This window comes from Bactrocera tryoni, chromosome 2 (genome assembly GCF_016617805.1).
Source record: "Bactrocera tryoni isolate S06 chromosome 2, CSIRO_BtryS06_freeze2, whole genome shotgun sequence".
Taxonomy (NCBI): Eukaryota; Metazoa; Arthropoda; class Insecta; order Diptera; family Tephritidae; genus Bactrocera; species Bactrocera tryoni.
Genome location: NC_052500.1, coordinates 80,832,404 through 80,852,070, shown reverse-complemented (window position 1 = coordinate 80,852,070; position 19,667 = coordinate 80,832,404). Strand labels below are relative to the sequence as shown.

The 19,667-nt window shown below is 34.2% G+C and overlaps 1 protein-coding gene across 3 annotated transcripts in view; it reads right to left on the bottom strand.

The window, feature by feature from the left end:
• The window catches only part of LOC120767342 (protein sickie), a 460,987-nt gene that overhangs the window by 303,539 nt on the left and 137,781 nt on the right, over positions 1-19,667 (bottom strand). For 2 of the 3 annotated variants that reach the window (XM_040093298.1, XM_040093300.1), the window contains exon 3: positions 6,331-6,501. In XM_040093298.1, coding sequence (XP_039949232.1) covers positions 6,331-6,501 — 171 coding nt within the window. Of the gene's footprint in view, positions 1-6,330; positions 6,502-11,720; positions 11,802-19,667 lie in introns of those variants that run through there. The other variant, XM_040093297.1, reaches the window with a different exon arrangement.

The window sequence follows — 19,667 nt, the reverse complement described above, 5'->3', positions numbered from 1 at the left end:
GAAATTTGCAGTAATTATTTCGTCAAGAAAAATAAAATTATTAAAAAAAAAACTCGAAATTACCGCCAATCGAGTTGAAAGTCTTTTGTGCCAACAACGCATACGCAGCATAAAATTAGCTGTCGCTCAGTAAAAATTAACTCGCCTAACTCAATTTCAGCAACATGTCACACACGTACACTGTCACGCCCACTCAACGCAGACCGAGACACATTTACATTTGAGTGGCCTACGTGCAGAATAAATGTTGTGCTTTGAGCTGCAAGAAGCTGCGGCAGCGAAGAAGAATACTTAAATTGAGCGCCGTGTAGTTGCTGCTTAACTAATTTGCCAAATTTCAAGCTGCCACTTTTATTTTTTTTATTTTTTACTTTTACATTTCTTTCTATTTCCTTTTTCATTTTTTGCGAATGCATGATTTTTCAGCGCACACACACATACATATATATTTCTAGTAAGCATTTTTTGCTTTCCACTCATGTCACGTTCGTTTTTCAAATTTTCTCTTCACGTTTATTATACGACATGCCGCACTTTCTGGGCGTTGCATTGTGTTCGCACACACAGCGCGCTTTTAGGCGCCGCAAAGCTCCCGCTGGTTGCTCGCCAGCAGTTTGCAAGTGTTGCGAGTTGGCATGCGGCGTTTCTCATTGCTTATGCAAAGCGTCAACTCGACAAAAGTTGAAATAAATTTTTATTTCATAGACTTGCTGCAGACGCAGTGCAGTGTGGCGTACTGCTCCGGCGCGGGGTGGGTATGAAGTTATTGCTTTTAGTTTATTTTTTGTTTTAGTTTCCATTTGTATGTGTTACTCATAATGCGATTTTGCATTTCGACAATGAACTTGAGCTCAATTTGGGTGCAAATGTGGTTGCGCTTTTTGCGTTGTCTGAAGAATTTGAAATTTTCAGATGAAAGGGTTATATTCACTTATGAATTTCAAAATTTTATTTTTGGACCTATTTGTACATCGAATTTAAATATATTTGAGAGTATTCTCTCAAAATTTGAAGTTTTTTGGCAAATGGTATCGGAGGTAGAAGCGTATTACAAGCAATCGATACGGCACCCAAAATCTTAAATGCGTTTTTCTCGAGATGCTTATTTCAGAGAGGGCTTAACCGAACGATTGAAAATTTTACGGTGTATTTGTAATTATTGAAGAAATAAAATTTTCTATAATATTTAACTCAGATTTTTTAAGTCGCTCTCAAATGTATTTTTTTTTTTACAAAAAAACATTTTTTTTAGGGAAGCTACTACATTTTGATACACAACTATTTTGACTAATGCTTCTATCATTACCCGAATTTCAGACAATTTTATGCAGAAAAATCTTGCCAAACACTTTTTATGAGAAGTCCTTCAGTAAACTGGCTACATAATCAAGAGAATCCAATAATCCATAGACTCGCGGATTATTAAAGAATTATTTTATATTCTATAGGTTAGTCAACATTGCATAGCTTACCTAGGTAAAGTTAGGCTAGAGCGCTGATATAGAGATCGCAATTGACCTAAAATAGCAATTCTTTGTGAAACCAAAAACAGAACTCCTATATCTGATCTTATATAGTAGATTGGAAAATGGCCTTGTGACAATTACTTTTCTCAGGCGTTTAATTTATATTCTCACCAAATCGTTGGAATATCTGAAAATTGAGCTTCCAAGTTTTTAAGCTTTGATCTCGCAAACGCAGGACAATCAAGAAGAAAAATATTGTGATGCTTCCCCCTCTCCTTCTTCCATACAGATTCTGCTGCTGGCAAACGGTAAGATGAATTTTGGAAAGTGAACGGTAACCTGTTAGATAACCGATAGAGCAATAACCTGTTAGAACTCCAACAAATAGGCAAAGGCTAGCCTAATTGAGGGCAAAAAGTTTACAGGATCTCTTACGATCGATCTTAGTCTAAAAGCTTCTTGCTGTCCAAGCAAGCCAATGGTGTAGCACCTACCCGTCCGCATTATATTCTATAAGTATACATTCTTTTTATTTCCTTATTAAATAAGATGTTTCTAAAAAAAACCTAAAAAAAAAATACTTAAAAAATAATACTTTTTTTGAATTTGTTATTAGTTTTTCATCGTTTGTTTTTCGCTATATTCGTTTTCTTAATTTTCTCCCCTCTTAAAACTGATATTTCTACTGGTGTGAGTCTCATAGAGTTGAAATATTGAAAAATAATTGCTCAAAATTATCAGTAGTACATTTATGAAAAAAATGGAAACTTTCTTTCACTTAAATTTCTTACAACCCAACCAATTTAAAGCTCATTACTTCATGGTCAATGTTGACAAACTTTTCCACTCACTGCGCACTTAGCTCTCGCACTATCTCCTTTACTCACTTGACAGCCAACGTCACTCAAACTAACAGCTAACACATTTAAATAAATTCAATACAATAATAATAAAACTTTTAAAGCAAATACGGCCGAATACTTACACCTTGAGCCACCTCACCAAGTAGGACTACACTAGCTGCTTACTCTAACTCTTTCGAATTGCTCTATCGTTAGTTTGTTTTTTTTCTCTCTAGCCACCTTTTCCTCTTGAGTGCTCGGCACAGCTAATGCAAACATGGCAAGTTTTTAATAAAGTTTTGAAACAAAACTTGCACAGAAGTTGACAAAAAGCGCAAAAGAAAAAGGAAAAACAAAAGGAAACAGTCAGCGCAAAGTATGCGCGCGGCGGAAAGCGGGAAAATAGGAAATAAAACAAATTTTGTATGCGCCGCAGCCAACACTTTTTCTAATGAGTGGTTTCAGCAAATGCACGCCAAGTGGAACAAAGCAAAGCGAAGTTGAACTGAGTTGAGTGGAGTGAAGCGCAAAAAAGCGTACCTCCCCGCGCACCGTCGCTTGCAACGCGCGCGCATGTAGTGAAAAATCAGCGAAATGTAAAAGTGCTCAAAGTCAAGTCTGCCAGCCAGCCAGCCGTTCGTGTAAATTTTTCCAGTTTTCAAGCGCTTTTTTCAATCGCTGTGCCGCTACTGGCCTGTTACGCGCTAGCATTTTTCCTTGCGCTATTCAAATGTTGATTTAAGCAAAAGTTTGTGCCGTATACGCAGTACGTTAGGGATGCGTTATGTGCATGTGTGCGCGTTTTATTTTATTTATATTTGCATTTTGCGCTACAGCGAAGTGGTAACTAAGCAAAGCTAGAAAAGTTGTAAGAGGATTTTGATTCATTTTACGTGTCTTTGAACTTCAATAGGCAAATGGGCGACAGATACGCTGCCTAGGGAACCACTACGTGACAGGTTTGTGCTGTGTGCTGAAAGGTGTGTGCTGAGTTATATATTAGACCAAGTGTGTTATGGACAGTTGGTTGGTAGGTAAGATGTGTGTTCAAAGCTAGAGCTTTTAGTTTTGGAAGAGAATTATATATTCTTCTTAAAATACCTTTGATTTAATGTCGTATCACAACACAAGATATGATGCCGACATGGCTTGAATCCCTAGTTTCAAACTCATATATGATACACTAATAAGCTAAAGAACCAGTCCAATTTCACGACACACCATAAGGTCATACATATAACAATACTGCACATTGCGTATCTTAAATAACTACGAACGATGGGAAGTCAATGGTTATATATCCCATGATGTTTCCTTAAGATCATATGATCGTATATCAAATGGTGTTGTATGATTACACATCACATGACGCCCCTTTAACATCATATAATTATACATCACATGATGCCCCTTTAACATCATATAATTATACATCACATGATGTTCCATTAATTCATATGATTTTACGGAACAAGCTGACTGATCACATCACTTCAATATACATACATATGTATTCATAATAACTTTGTCAAAATCAAACGAAATCAAATGATGCTGGTAAATTCGTAATAACTTTTTCAGAAAGTCATATGACTTTTCATCATTTCATATAATATCACATGACTTAAAATTATCTTATCAACGATCTATTGTCTAACTCAACCCCTTATTTAAATTTGAACTAGTCACTAGACTTTAAATCACATGATCACACGCCTCCCTCAACTAGTTCAATATATATTAGTCATAGCAAGTTATCTAAGGTTGATAATAAGCAGGTTACATTCAGATGACATATGATGTTTCATCACATAAACTCATTTTTTTGTAGGGCATGAGTGTTCTCAGTTTTATATGCAAAGTCACAGTCACATGACTTGAACTTTTTGATATCACATGAACTTATTTTTTTTATTTCGTACTGTATCATGCTAGTTCAAGCCATAGCAATTGAATCATATCATCACATCACTTCATGTCATACTATGTAATGATATTTTCTAAATCATATGAGTTTCATTATCAAGACATATTATCCACTATTCAAGAATTCTCATATCATATTCAATATTTCTCATAAAATTTACTTTAATTTTAACTGTCAAACAGACAGCTCTTTAAGCTTATAATTATTTAATTCGGACGTTGCATTTATTCTTTCCTCTTATTTACGTCATTTATTTATTTTAGTTTCTACTTTAATTTAATTTTTTCGTTTGTATGTTTCTACCTTCATTCATTCATTTGCTGGAAAACAGTTTGTCATTAATACGATTTCCCTCAACTGCGCTGCTGACACTCTTCCAACCGCGTCACCGAAGGATATGTGGCATCACCCGTCAAGCTGGTTGTCGTGGCTTTTCAACACGTCGCATTGCGTTACTGCGCGAAGCTAGACGTGGAAAAAGGCAAATCCACATACGGAGACATGTGTGTGTTTCAACGTGAATGATGGCAGTAAATGCAGTTAGTGTTTGCGTGAATATGGATGTGTGCGTGAAGAATAAAGTCAAGTGCTGAATGTGTCTGTCGCCGAAAATTGGAAAGGAGATATACCCTGCACGGATATAGAGTGGATTTTCAGGAGTATATTGAAATAGATATTTTTATTATGTACACACATATGCTTTATGTATACTTTTAGGCGCTAAAAAAAAATTTTTTATAATTATTGAAAAAAAATGATTTTTTAGTAAATGTATGTCAATTTTCTATTAAAAATAATATATCACTGTATCATTGCTTTAGGTTTACCTTTGGGCGCTAAACCAATTTTTTTTTTATATTTTTGGGGAAAAAAGAGTTTTCAGTAAATTTAACTCAACTTCCTTTAAAATATTATATTTCACGATAATTTTTTGCTTTAGATATACTTTCAGGTGCTAAACCAAATGTATTTACATTTTTTGAGAAAAACATAATTTCTAGTAAGTTTATATCAATTTCCTATAAAAGATAACATATCACGGTACTTTTTGCTTCAGGTATACTCTTAGGCGCTAAGCCAAAATTTTCTAAATTTTTAAAGAAAACAGAAATTTTAATGAATTTATGTACATTTCTTATAAAAAATAGCATTTCGAAAATACAATATAACGATATTTTTCGTGCAAACCGAACCTTTCTTGGGTATACGACAGCAGTCAATGATTTTTGTTCACTGTACCGCAAACTAGTGCTTCTGGCAACAAAACGCTATCTAACGGTGGTTGAAAAATATGGGGAAAATGAAATATTTTCACGTTTTGTGCCGCGACTTTTGTATGTGCGAAAAACAATTAACGAGTTTTCTATTACGCGGCAGTTGCTTCTATTTTAAACACACTCCACACATACAAAGAGATATAGAAGGAAACATTTATGTGTATGCATGTGTGCGCGGTGATATCAGCCTTTGCCATGGATGAGTCAGACGAGTGTAATGTGTTTGTTGTTGGAGGTGTGACAAGCACTCTTGAGGGAAAAGTGCACTTCCACACACGAGTTTACCTGCGCATTTTGTGGTCGTGGCTGCTAAAGTTTTAGACATTTGCGCTTAAAGCCTTAAGGTGTGTTGTGCGCTTATGCGAGCTTTATTTGTGTGTATTTTTTAAATGTTATTGCACTCAGATTACATTGAAAATATTGCTGCATAATTAGTAAGTTAGCGGAATAGCAGCTTTTCATGTATGCAATTAATTAATAAATTATGATTTTTATAACTTTAGGAGGTAATTGAGTGATTTTGTATGACGTGATTGGTTAGTTGAGAAATTGATATTGATATTTGAAATCTTAAATTTACAATTGAGTTCAGAATTGATAGTTTTGTATAAGTGATGGCAAGAAATATTTTTAAGAACAAAATATATTTTTATAGGCTCTCTTGGAAGCAATACCTTTTTCATATACATAGGTATAAATTTGCTTTGAAGAAAAAGGATTTTATTTTCTGAAACAATTTTAGCTTTAAAAATAAGTGATAGCCATAAACTATACATATTTTTAGGAAAAATAAATTACATATTTCAATTTAAACTCACCATTTGTTGCTGATTTTTCGGCTTTTTCACCAAATCGGGCACTTTAAACGACGTCACCGCTTCAATGACTTCCGCGAGTAGCAGACCATCGCGACAGTCTGCTGACAAATCGGTGACTTTCTTTTTGGATTTGGCACGCTCGAGATAATAGTTGGCCCAGTCGGTGTAAATCTGCAAAAAGGAAAGTAAATATACATAAATACTATAAATTTACGGAATTTAATGCTCTTTAATAATTAGTGCTTCATTTTGATAAATTTTTGATACCCTTGAAGAAGACCTCCGAAAAAATTTGATTGGAGGTGAGGAAGAAGTTTCTGTGCATAACAAAACCAAAACCCAAAAAAAAATTTAAATAATTTTGTATGAAAAATATCATTAAAACTAGACGTAAGCCAAAACAGTCTCTTGGCTCCGACTTGGTGACTGCAGATGTACTAAAAAATCTAACGCCAAAAGCATTAGCAAAACTTACGACGATAACACCGGACAACAAAAAAAAATTTTTTTTTTTTTGGTTTCTGTTCTCATGCTTTGATTCTGATTCTTGTTCTTGAAAAACACTTAAATATTAATCTTTAGTTCTTTAAGTTTGCTTTTGGCTGATCTACATCGATAAGTATATTTGGGGTTTAATACGAGAGGGCTCATATGAGCATAAAATAAATACAAAAAATATGCACTTTTAGACAGTAATTTCTTGTTATTTTACATTTATATATATTACTTATCACACATCTTGAATAAAAACGACTCTTGTATCTAAAAAAAAGTTTTCTAATTATAATCTATAGTGAAATTGTAGAAAAAATATAAAAATCAGTCATTTCTGCTTAAAAATCGAAAACTTGCTCTAATTTCTACGAAAGCAAACTTTAACCGGAAAAAAAATGATTTTCCTTATTTTTGTCATAGGAGAAACTAAAATTTAACATGTAGATGTCAGACCCAAAAATCGTGTTGACCTGTGTAATTAACGCTAGCTTAAATCTCAGATTCTTCCCATTGTCATGGTAGATATCTGAAATAATTATGGTACAAAACTTGGCAAAAGCGCACATGAGGCCCCGAGTCGTCGAAGAGAATGAAATCTTCAATCGTTCAGATTTTTGAATGGGCACTGAAATGTTACATTACTTTAAACGAGTTGAAGTCTATCCACACAAACTTCATTGGGAATGATGTAATCCCATAGTCCTGGCGAAATATCTTGGTATGACGCTGGACGCAAAATTGAAGAGGAGGAGCATATACAAAAAGAGTTGGAGAACTAAAACAAAAATACAACAAAAAAAATTGTTAATCGGGAAGAAATCAGCTTTAACAATATCTAATAAAATCATAGCCTACAATCCCATTTGGATGTACGGAATTCAACTTTGGGGATGCGCTGAATGTGAAACAATAAAAAAAAAAATATGAAAGGAGAATAGATCGAAGGACAAGTCAAAGTGCATATTTTTGGCGAAATTGCGGTTTTTTGTGAAAAAAAATATACACAACTGAGTGGCTTATCAAAAATCTTACTTTTCTGATCTTCACAAGTGCTGTAGGCAAGAAATTGTTAGCTTCTTCGAAATTGGGCATGTTCTGGAAATCATTTAAATTCTAATACAAACAAAAACAACCCAAAAAAATCAAGAAGTAATGTAAATAAAGTTTAAAGCAACACTAATTGCGATTAATTAATTAATTTTTTTAACTGGGTTATGAATCTAAAAATTTTGTGGTAATATAAAAAATATAGTAAAGAACAATAAATAACGAAAATTATTTTTTTTAAATCTTATTAATAAATCTTTAAAAAAAGGTTATTTATAATCCTAAGTAAAGCACATATCCAAATGCATGAAGCTTTTCAAGAGTTCTTGTTAAGAAAAATACATGAAGGTTCAATAAATACAATACTCAAAAAATCCGAATGAAAAATATGCGGCTGATGCGCTAAGACGTTTGTATCCTGAGATTACGAATTTGACTTGAAAAATTTTCCTTCACGTGCAACTATTTTTTACTAAAATAACAGCAAATGGTGGTGATTTGACGCCTACACACCTTGACAACACAAAAATCAGGTTTAGCACCGCAAAGTTTGCAGGAATCTGCTTCAAATATCGCAGTTGGTATTAGTTTAGTTCAGAACTTGAAAATATTAAATAAGTATACTAAAAAATTTAGCATTTGGAGCTAGATGTCTCAATTTTCAAGACATATAAATATTTGTAAAAATCACATAATATTATGTGTGTATGTCTATTAAAATATCCTTGATATATAACTATATACTAAAGATTATTTAGTTGTGTCGCAATATACTATATACACATATGTATGCATGTATATTTGTATGCAGAGTTTATAGTTTCACTCACAAGATACGATAACACCAAAACTTGTAGTCGGAAGTAAGCCATTAGGCATAGTACCATTATGGTCATACGAGTGTAATGAGCAAATGTGTTGAGTGCCAACCGATTACGTATACGCCCTGGTGACCTGAAGCAAGCCAGCAAGCAAGCAAACACAATCTTATGCAAAATTGGCAAAGTCGCAATATAATCTACGCCATTCTAGTGATGTTATCATAATTATTGGCAAAGGACTTTTGTAATTTCCGCACACCAACGTATCAAGCTATGCCAAGCCATTTTTGTTAAGAGGCAACGCAGAACTGATGATGCTTGCTTGCAATTACATGGGGATTTACATATTTTAGTATAGTATAAGTATATATAAATGTGAGTATTCAAAGTGACTCCGTAGCTGTGTTTGACTGAAACTTATATGAAAATATACGAAACTTATTACATTTGTAGAGAACAGGCATAACCAAAAACTTGAACAAATGAAATAAGGAAGCCAAATGCAAATGTTTCTTGTGGTTAGTTCTGGAGCAAGGCACAAACATCTTTGACACAGCTGTTGGCCATAAAATATTATGTAATTGAACTTGCGAGTGCAATAAAACAAGCATTCGAAATAAAATTCTACTGAAATGTAGAAAACTTGTGCAAAAATAAAATTCCTTGCTTAGGCATAATGAAATTTTTGCATCAAGCAGCATATTTTATGCCTAGAAATTTGAAATTTCACAAATATTTTCAGAAAAATGCTGTTGTATTTATTCATAAATTTGAACAAAATCTGTATTAGCTCTGCTCCATTACAATTGTGCATTGTTGCAGCAAAACAATTAGCAACTGCAATGTGCACACATTACGCTTTTGTGTATCCTTTGTGGTGCTGACAGGAAAATTCGTTTCATATTTCCTTTAAACCTGGAAAATTAAGACATGAATAAACATGATGATGCAAATTTTTGCATCAACTGTGCAAGAAAACTAGCTTAGAGCACCTGCTGCGCTGCTGTTCTTCTTGGATTATGATATGGCAAAAAGAAAGAGGTTGGAAGGAAGTGGAGTTATAGGAAAGGTCAACATTTACCAGGACTAAGATAGTGGCAAAAAAATATTAAAGAAATGTATGTAGTTAAAATTTTATTATTCTAAATAACAATAGTATTCAGTTCAATCAACAGTGGTATAAAATCGTAATCGTACTTTAGAATTTTTTTTATATATACTATAAGTAGTATATACATATGTACATACATACATTATATCGCCACATAAAAAGCAAAATAACATAACATCACTTTTCATAAGTTTACACGTCAAGGAAAAACGATATAATAGAAACCACTCACACTGAAACAAAATTTGTGTTTTGGTCATAAAATGGTTATATATCGGTTATATATTACTTATATATAGGTTATATATTGGTTATATTGGACAGTGGAAGCATAACAGTTTTTGCCAATAAAAAATTCAATTTCTAATTTTTTGATGATATTAAAACAAAATTTTTGTTTTGGTTATAAAATGGTTATATATCGGTTATGTATCGGTTATATTAGACAGTCGAAGCTTAAAAGTATCATATACAGTCATGTAATATGATGTAGTGATTCGCAAGCAATAGAAAAATCAGTTTCGTATTTTTTGATGATATGTTGTCTTGCGTTTTAAGCGACGATGTGTAATTCGTAAAAGCCTATAAAAAGATTTCCGGAAATCGAAGAATAAATATGTATAACAAAATTTAATTATACTTTCATAAACAACTCAGTCTACATGGTTCTTTCGTTTTTGAAAATCCATAAAAGTATACCCCAAAGAAGAAGTAAATAAGTTTTTTTAAAGCTTTCTAAATGGTTAGTAGGCTAATTTCTGCTCCAAATTCATACAATCCATGACCTTGTATGAAAAAACTCCATCAAAACAGAAAAAGCTTGAAAAATGTTCTCTGATTTTTAAATGGACTTCCTCAAGCGATCCACTGTACCACATTCGTGTCTCACAATAACCAAAACAAAGAACACAAAACTCATATCCTCAACAAACTAACACAAGCTAACTAGCAAAGAATATGGCAAACGGCCTGAAGTTGACTACAATAAAATGGAGAATCTATGATGATGGCGGTGATGATGCTAACTCCATTGCCGCCAGTAACTGTTGCTGACACGAAAGTAATGTAAGTGGAAGTATCCATAAAGCGAAAGAGAAGACGCAAAGCACACACACGAGGTAACTAAGTAACAGCAACGCTGTTGGCAAGAAATAGTTCGACTGGTGTTAGGCGAACGGTGTGTGAAGGCTGCAACAAATGCCTAAGAATTCCACTGTATGCTGCCTATTTCGCAGGCAGGCCTGATAAACTTGACTTTCAAAAGGATAAAGAGCATGTGAAGTGACAGGCCTTTCAATTTAAATCCAACTGGAAATATGCAGGCGAGGTGGCGGAGCAAAGCGGCTAACACAACAAGTAAGTTGTGTGAGCGCATTCTTTTGCAGTAGACATTCTTATATTGTGCCTGTATTGTTTACTATAGCATAGCCTACCGTTGCATAGCATTGCTTAACGTAGCATAGCATAACAGAGGCATTAGTTGCAATGTGCGCTCTCATTCATGCCAATGGCAACAAATGTTGAAAAATTCATGTTGTGTGGAAAATTTTATGGAAAATCTAAGTAAAAGAATGCAAACGAATATTTATTTGTTAGATATTTTTTTTGTGTGAAAAAAATGTGCATAAATCTGTTAAGTTAGAATATAAAATGTATTTTAGCAGAGTTTGTGAATAAGGTGTGGCTTAAAATATTGCTATTTGAAAGGTAAAATATTTTTTTTAAAGAATTTCAGTTCGAGAAAATATTGAGTTAATATACATACTTTTATTCAATAAATAAAGTTTGGTAAATGGTACACATTTACAAAATAAAATATCCAAAGAAAATAAAAACTTTTTTAAATACAGTTTAGGATATTGAAATAGGTATAGCTGTTATTAATGTTACTTAATTTAGTTCAATTTACTACAAACCTTCAAGTAATCAGCGCCCAACAGTGCTGCCACGTCGTCACTGGAGCCTTGTACACTTACACAACGGCCCAACATTTTTATTTTTCGTGACAAATTTAATTTATTTATAATATTTTAACACTTTTTACAACATTTTGGAAATTTTTCTTCATAAATTTTTTTATCTTAGATAGCCGTTGCAAAGAAAACCAAACTTTTCACTATCAAACATTCATCTTAAGTATGCAAAAAAAAAATCGGTCATATTTTTCTTGACGAAATGACACACTTTCTACTATTTTAGAAAATAAAATTTCTTATATTCTATAGCGATTGCCTGGAAAACAAACTTTTTAATCTGAAAAACTTATCCTAAAAGTATGCAAATAAATCGCATGTGTTTTTACGACGATATGATGTTTGATTGTTCAACACTTTTTACAACATTTTTATTAAAAAATTCATGTCATGTAAATACATAATTTCTCACTATTAAAAATATCTCCTAAGAGTATGCAAAGAACCTGACCTTTCCGTAAATAGTAGTAAATATTTTTAGGAAAAACAGAGCTATGCTTCTTTGCTCAAATAAAAGCTAAATACCACTTTTTGAGCTCTAAAACAAAAACTCAAACCAATAACCAACCATTAGCCTTTTTACGCCAAAAAGTATGCAACAATTTAATTTTCCATAAACGTGCTTAGTGCAAGCACAATTCACACCCAAAACTAATTTGCATACAGAATTATGTTACAGATTTTCATGCCTAATTGTTTTGCAAAGCTGAAAGGTAGGCTGTAACTAGCGACATAACAATAAATGTAAACGACCAAAATTAGCATTTCCCGTTATCACAATGAGTGCAAAAGGCCGTCGAGCATTTGAGTCCTTACACAATTATAGCGAAATATTATTTCAATGAAAAACGTAATAACAGGCTACGCGCTTAAAAGTATGCTATAACAATAAATATTATATTGAGAGCATGCCATGTTGTGTACGAGGTATTTGAGTTAAGTACTCGAGCATAAATATTAAAGTTTTATGCAAAAAAACATTAAGCAAATTGTGCGTGCGTGGGTGAGACGCAAAGTGCGTATGGGCAGCCTTATCGAGGCAAAGCAGCCACGCCTAACGGACAGAAGTCAGCACAACCCTTTCGAAAAGTGTTTTTGTAGAACTAATTCACCTAACCCTAAATGGTTATATGGAAACTTGCTGCGCTTGCCGTTCGCATTACCATACATTTGTTCTACATATATTGCATATTTCCGGGCGTTTTGAGTGGCACCCGCCCTCAACTGTGCTACATAATTGCAAATGAAAGTGCAAAGCAGCATAAAAGAAAGTAGCTACTAAGTCACCGCTACTTTTCCATGGAGCACGTGTTGGCGGTCATTTTTCGGGGGTGGCACGCTGCGCCCAAAATTTATGCAAGACCAGTCGACAACAGGTTATTAGCCGAAGTCACTTTGCTGCATGTCGCTGACACTTCCACACTACCTATTCGGACTAGGAGAGCAAGCGGTTACACCCTTGTCAACAGCTTTTGACAGCTAAAATTTTAAGCCCAAAAGTAGGCTTGACGCTGTGTAGTTCGTATACAACTCTTAAGATAGTAGAGTTCGTTGAAGTCTTGAATACCGGCAATCGGTGGTGGTGTTCCACTGCCGATAAGAGCAACTCGTTGCACACACGCTGTGTCAAATCAACTAAAAAAACAGAAACGTAAAATCAATTTTCGACATTTCTTGCTTCATCTGCATGTGCGCCTAAAGGTATGCAGCTGTGATAATAATGGGCAACCGCAGTGGCAGTATTATACGCAATGGCAAATGGGGGGATAAAAACAAAAAGCCGGTAATATGTAGTGAAATTTATGCAAAATGCCGAGATGATTTGCAAAATACACGAAATGGGTGGCATGTCGGAAGTGATACTTGTCGAATTTGCAGCACAAATATATGTGCATGTGGGAGGGGATAAGTGATTGGGGGTTGCTTAGCACAAGTGGTGAAGTGAAACAAATTGCTGTCGCCATCGAAGTATTTTAAAGATTTTAGAGACAGATACGCAGGCAATGACATTTACGATATGAGTGAAGCTGTAAAAAATTACTACGCAATCAATAAATATTTGCGAGTACTTGTGGGGGTGATATACGTATATGTATACATACAAATATAAAGCAGAAGAAGGAAATATTAAGAGACAATTATATTACTAGAAGGGCTAAAGTTTTGGTTATACTTAAGCATATTTTCAGGCATTTTAAAGCTGTAAGATGCAGGAAGTTCTCTAATTTTTGTTATAATAAATATAATTCGCGTTCGTGTTTAAGCACACATATAATACTAATCGCCTTTTTGTATTACCTCATCTGGTAAAGCACTATTTATAAATTAAAGATATACATAAAAATTATCCCGTCATCCTGCTAAATGAGGCATATTCTTTCCATAACAGAGGATGTCAAGAAATAAAGCAAGATTTCCGATAGTTTCTCTTTATGCAAATGTAATAAGTAAAACCGAAAGAATAACCAAAATAGACTACTTCTATCTGCGCAGTCTACATTCAGGCGCATTTACATTTTTGTGACGTATACCACTGTTTCTTCACAACTTCTCTTATCTACAACGCAGTTTCTTATTTTAATTATAAATAAGATATATTTAAGCGTGTATTGTTGGCAGATTTGCCTGTCAATTTGGAATATAGAGAAGTGAGAAAGCAAATAATGTTAAAAAGAATTAAATTTGTTAGAGAACTGAAGGTTGTCAATACGTTTTCAAGTGAAGAAAATTTATGCAAAATGGAAATAAAATCTTGTCACACTCCAGAAATAGATGCATCTATATATACACTTTTCTTTCAAGAAAATAAACATATTTTTTGTAAATATAGTGCCCAATTTAAATGTGTCCTTTTTTTGTAAAAGTAGAGTTTTCGAATAATATAGCTTAAAATTGTTTTATTAAATCCGATATATATATATATAAATAACACAATTTCGGCTTACATCAGTTATAAATCGAAAACAATTCGACCAATTATGGATACATCCGATTCTTTCAAACAAACCTTAGAAAATCGATAGGTCTCAGACAGTCTTTTGTTAGACGGTACAGAGTTACTTTTTAACGAAATTTTGTTTAAAATAGTTTGCTGACTAACGCAGGCCTTTGCACTGACCCAAATATCTTTGAACCTGGAAGTTAGAAAAGCTCAAATTTAATATTAGTCGGCATAAAGTGCCTTTGAAGAACTCCACTATAATGATTGATCCCTTTACTTAAGGGGAAAAATTTAGTAAGCTACTCTATAAACTCATCACAGAAAATATAAATATACTACTTAGGATCAGAGTCCAATATTCGCTCGACATAAGCGCCCAGCAAAATCGGTAATACAAGTAACTATGGGTTAAGATGGGTTTCGCACCACAAATAGTAAATATCGTAAATCCTCAGAGATGACGTATGAGACGCAGCGAAGACGCTATTACTGCTGTGCAGCAGAGTGTGGAGGAATACCCATATCACAGAAAGTTTCGTTCTCCCCTGAAACTCACTTTTAGTTGAATGGGTACGTTAATAAACAAAATTGTCTTAAATATTTGGATTGATGAGCACAAACCATTGTTGAAACGCCATGACATCCTCAAAAAGTCGCTGTTTTGGGCGCTTTATGGTAAGATGGAATAATTAATGCATATTTCTTCAAACATGAAATGAGAAATTCTACACTTTTCGTGCCTGATTTGGATTATGTTGATGCGGTGGTTCCAACAAGACGGCGCTATATGCCATAGAGGCAACGAAACAAACAAATTATTGAAGGAAAGCTTTAATGAGCGCATTATCTCACGTCGTGGGCTTGCGACGTGGCCTTCAAGATCGTGCGATTAATCACCGCTGGATTATTTTTTCTAGTTACGTGAAGTCGCTTGTTCACGCAGATAAGCGCGAGACGATAGACCCATGGAATAGAACATTCTATTATTACTCACATATGACACCAATTGCTGCAAAAGGTGCTCGAAATTTGGGATTCTCGGCTGGAATTTGTTAGCGGCAGCCGCGGTTATTACTTGCCTGAATCATTTCTAAAACATAATGGCAAATACTGTTCTTATATCACGTGTAGAAACAACACCTTTTACGTGAGCTATTCCTAGAGGGCTTTGTATAAGAAAGAATAATACTAAAACTTTTTTTTTTTTTTCAAAATACACTTGTATCTAAACTTTTTCGAATAACTTTTAAATTTTGGAAATTTTCCGAATAATGTTCAAGACAATTTGTTTGATCTACTAATATATGTACTTGTTTACTAGCTATAACTAACAAACTTAGCGAAAATAACAAATCCAATTTCTGTTTAGCAAATCCAACAACAAATACCAGATAACAATAGGATTTGAAAGACACTTTGTCAATATAATTTGATTGTAGCCGTAGAAATGTCACTGCAGTCATTCTATTTGTGGCACCAAACTAACTTTTCCAATTTTTCCATAAAAAAAAGTTTTTCTATCTGTTTAAGCGCCAAAAGCCCCACTCAATCTCGCGCGCCACGCAACTCAACAAAACATCAATGAAAACTGAGTGCGGCAACTGAGCAGGCAATAAAGAAAATAAGAAAAAAAATACCGCTATGTGTGAATTGAGAAGCATAGTGGGAGTATTTGCGCTCAACTCATAATTCACCGGAGAATAATGTTATTTCATTCTGACTTTCATTTACTTTGTTTTGTTGCCGGTTTTCTGCCTAAGTTTATTTATATTTTTATATTTTATTTGCTTGTTTGTCACACTTCGCTTTTGGCAAGCTTCTGAATTGGCGCCACTCGCGTGGGTGATGCGCTCATAGTTCTTATTTCTGGTTAGACACACTTTTGCGTTGGTCAACTTGCCAACTCAATGCTGTGGATGCGTTGATGGCGTTTTGGCCCAAATTTGTTTTCGATGTTTCATGTCATTTCGTCAGCCACCGCAGAATGTGTCATTAATTTTCGCTTTTAATTGACTCGTTGTGAAATGACCGGAAAGTGAGAGTTCGACATAGAATATGTTTTTGTTGATTTTCATAGTTTTGTTTTGGCATTTTGTGGCAATATTGTGGTGTGGAGAAAAAATTTGATGTGTAGGAATTCTGCCGAAATAATTAGCCGCCGGTTTATTGTGGTAAAATCTCTCGATGACAAAGAAATGATTATGCAGCGGATAATTTTCTGGGAACAATTTAAATATTGAGATTTAATATTGGGTAGTCGAAAAAGTCTTTCGCATTTTGCCAATAGATGTCGTTGCAGTCGCTCGCTCGTTTCAGTTCTGGAAATTCCGACGAAATTATGGAAAAGATTGACCAGGACCGTCACATAAGTAGCCATGACATCGCTAAGGAACTTAGCATTCATCAACAAACGGTTATGAATCAGTTAAAAAAGGCTCGCTACAAAAAGAAGATGGGCACCACATGAATTGTCTGGTGAAAGATATAATGGACCGAATTAACATGTGCGATTCTTTGCTGAAACGAAATGAAATCAAACCATTTCTGAAGCGAATGGTAACAGGCGACGAAAGATTATGAAGAGTGTTTTGGTGGGATTGGAAAGGAATCATCCACTATGAGCTGCTCCAACCAGGTCGACCGATTGATTCTACATTTTACTGTCAACAGCTGATGAGATGATGAGAAAGCAATCGAAAAACAAATGGATAGAACTGATCAACAGAAAGGGCTCATCTTCCATCAGGACAACGCTAGACCACACACATTTTTGTCTCGGCAAAAACTTGTGGGGAGCATCCACTATCTCTGACCTTATACCATCGGAGTACCATTTGTTACGGTCAATGTAGAATTCTCTTAATGGAGTAAAGTTGGCTTCAAGAGAAGCCTGTGAAAATTACTTCTTACAGTTTTTCGCCGTGAAACCAGAAAAGTTTTACATATTTAGTGCATTAAGGTTCACTAGCAACTAAAAAAAATAAGTTGAAGTTTGATTAGAAATACGAAAAGACTTTTTCGACTACCCAATAAATAGACAGGCAATATCGCGTAGAAATTGAGAACTACATACATACATATGTAACAAGAGTTAGTGATATTAATAATGTCCAAACATTTGTGTATGAGGCCAATACAGTGAAGGGTATGTGATCTGAAAACTCGCAAAAATAAAATCCTTCCTCAAAGACTTCCTTTTCCTCATCAAGAAATTATTGCGAAATAGTTTTTTTTTTTTAAATAAACAAAATAAATAACGGTAATCAAATGGCGCCAAAAAAATGTCATAAAAGCCCATCCAAAGTGCTAATATTTGCAATTTTTATTTGAAGAGCAAAATATTTGAAAACCACTTAAAAGTGATTCATGGCCACAATTATAAAGACAGTTAAGCGACCTAAGGAAGCAAAGAAAAAAGGCGTGGGGATAAAAGAAAAAAAAAAGAAAAAAGTAAACACGCCAACAACAACGAAAGAGGGCCACCAGCCAACATTTAGTAATGGCAACTCATCAAATTTTAATGTGACCTACTTATGGGTCACCAAAACTGACAAGCTGCCAAAGAAAATGTAAGAAGATGTAAGAAGGGAAAACAGACTGACGGTTACGTGCGTTGACACACAGTGACAAATATTGCAGCATTGACAGCATAAATATGAATGTGTAATTTTAAGTAAATTGTCATGGTGTCGTGCGCTCTCAGCTGCAAGAATACATATTTATTTCTAGATATATAAATTCATAGACTATCTGTGCGTACATACCCTACCTGTACCTGCGTTTATTCTTCAGCTGCATTGATGATCAAAGCACTTGACTTTATGTCCCCACTGTGTCACCTTTTAAGCAAATTGATTTTGGCAAATGCTGCGCTCTTAGCAGAATTGTCAGAATTTTTCAATAAACCCGTAAATACATATATCTATATTCCTACATATATACTTATATATATAGCTAGATCCATTCATGTTGCTTATCAACGCTTAACTTTTGCCTCATAAAAGAGTGTGTATGTTTGTTGCTGCGAATACTCGGGTGTATCATTTCTCTTATATGATTCTCATTTTTTCTTTTTGTTAGCAATTGTTGCTATTTCTTCCCTTGAATTGTGTATCAAGGGAGTCTCATAAAGATATGATAAGAAATGTAATAGAAATTTATGAGCGCAAATAAAATTGTTTTTTATTTTTAGTGTAGCTTTGCGAAAGGTGAACATCGAAGTGATAAAAGAAAAGTGATGAATAGGTATGAGCAGCTTATTTCAAGTTAGAAAAATATGTTGAGAGCTCATTTTAGAGTATGCGAATTTATTCTTGCGTAGCTCTTAGAAAATACATAAGTACGTTAATGAAGTATGCCACTTTCTTTATATTTGTACATATATGTATACTATGTCTTCAGTACTCTCAAAACTCCGTGCATTGAGGTTGTAAATACACTGTTACAACCACTCACTTATACTTGTATGTAGATATACACTGTCAAGAAAGTATTGGAAATTATTCATTTAAATCTCCGGCTTATATAGAAGACAAGTAAGTTTTTCAATACAAATTCGATGCGAGAGCTGAGGTCGACTGACGTAAACAGCTGCTGTAAGCACACTGGTTGACAGATCGTGCTAATTTTTGCCATCATAATTAAGGACAGTTGTACCAACCTAAAAAAAACTTCCTATCTTCCATAATATGTATAAGCGGGAGATTTAAATGAAGAATTCCCTATACTTTCTTGACAGGGTTATGCTTCAGGATATAGATTGAACTAGGTTAGATCATATGATTATCATCGCTCCACGGGTTGCGCTGGATCACACTTGGACACCTACGAACTGTGGTCCTTTGTGATGCACAGAAACTACTAAAACTGGTTCACCAGATCCTAATAGGTAAAGGAATTGTTTTGAGGTAAACGATTAAAATAAATCTCAGTCACTTTGCAAGGTTCAC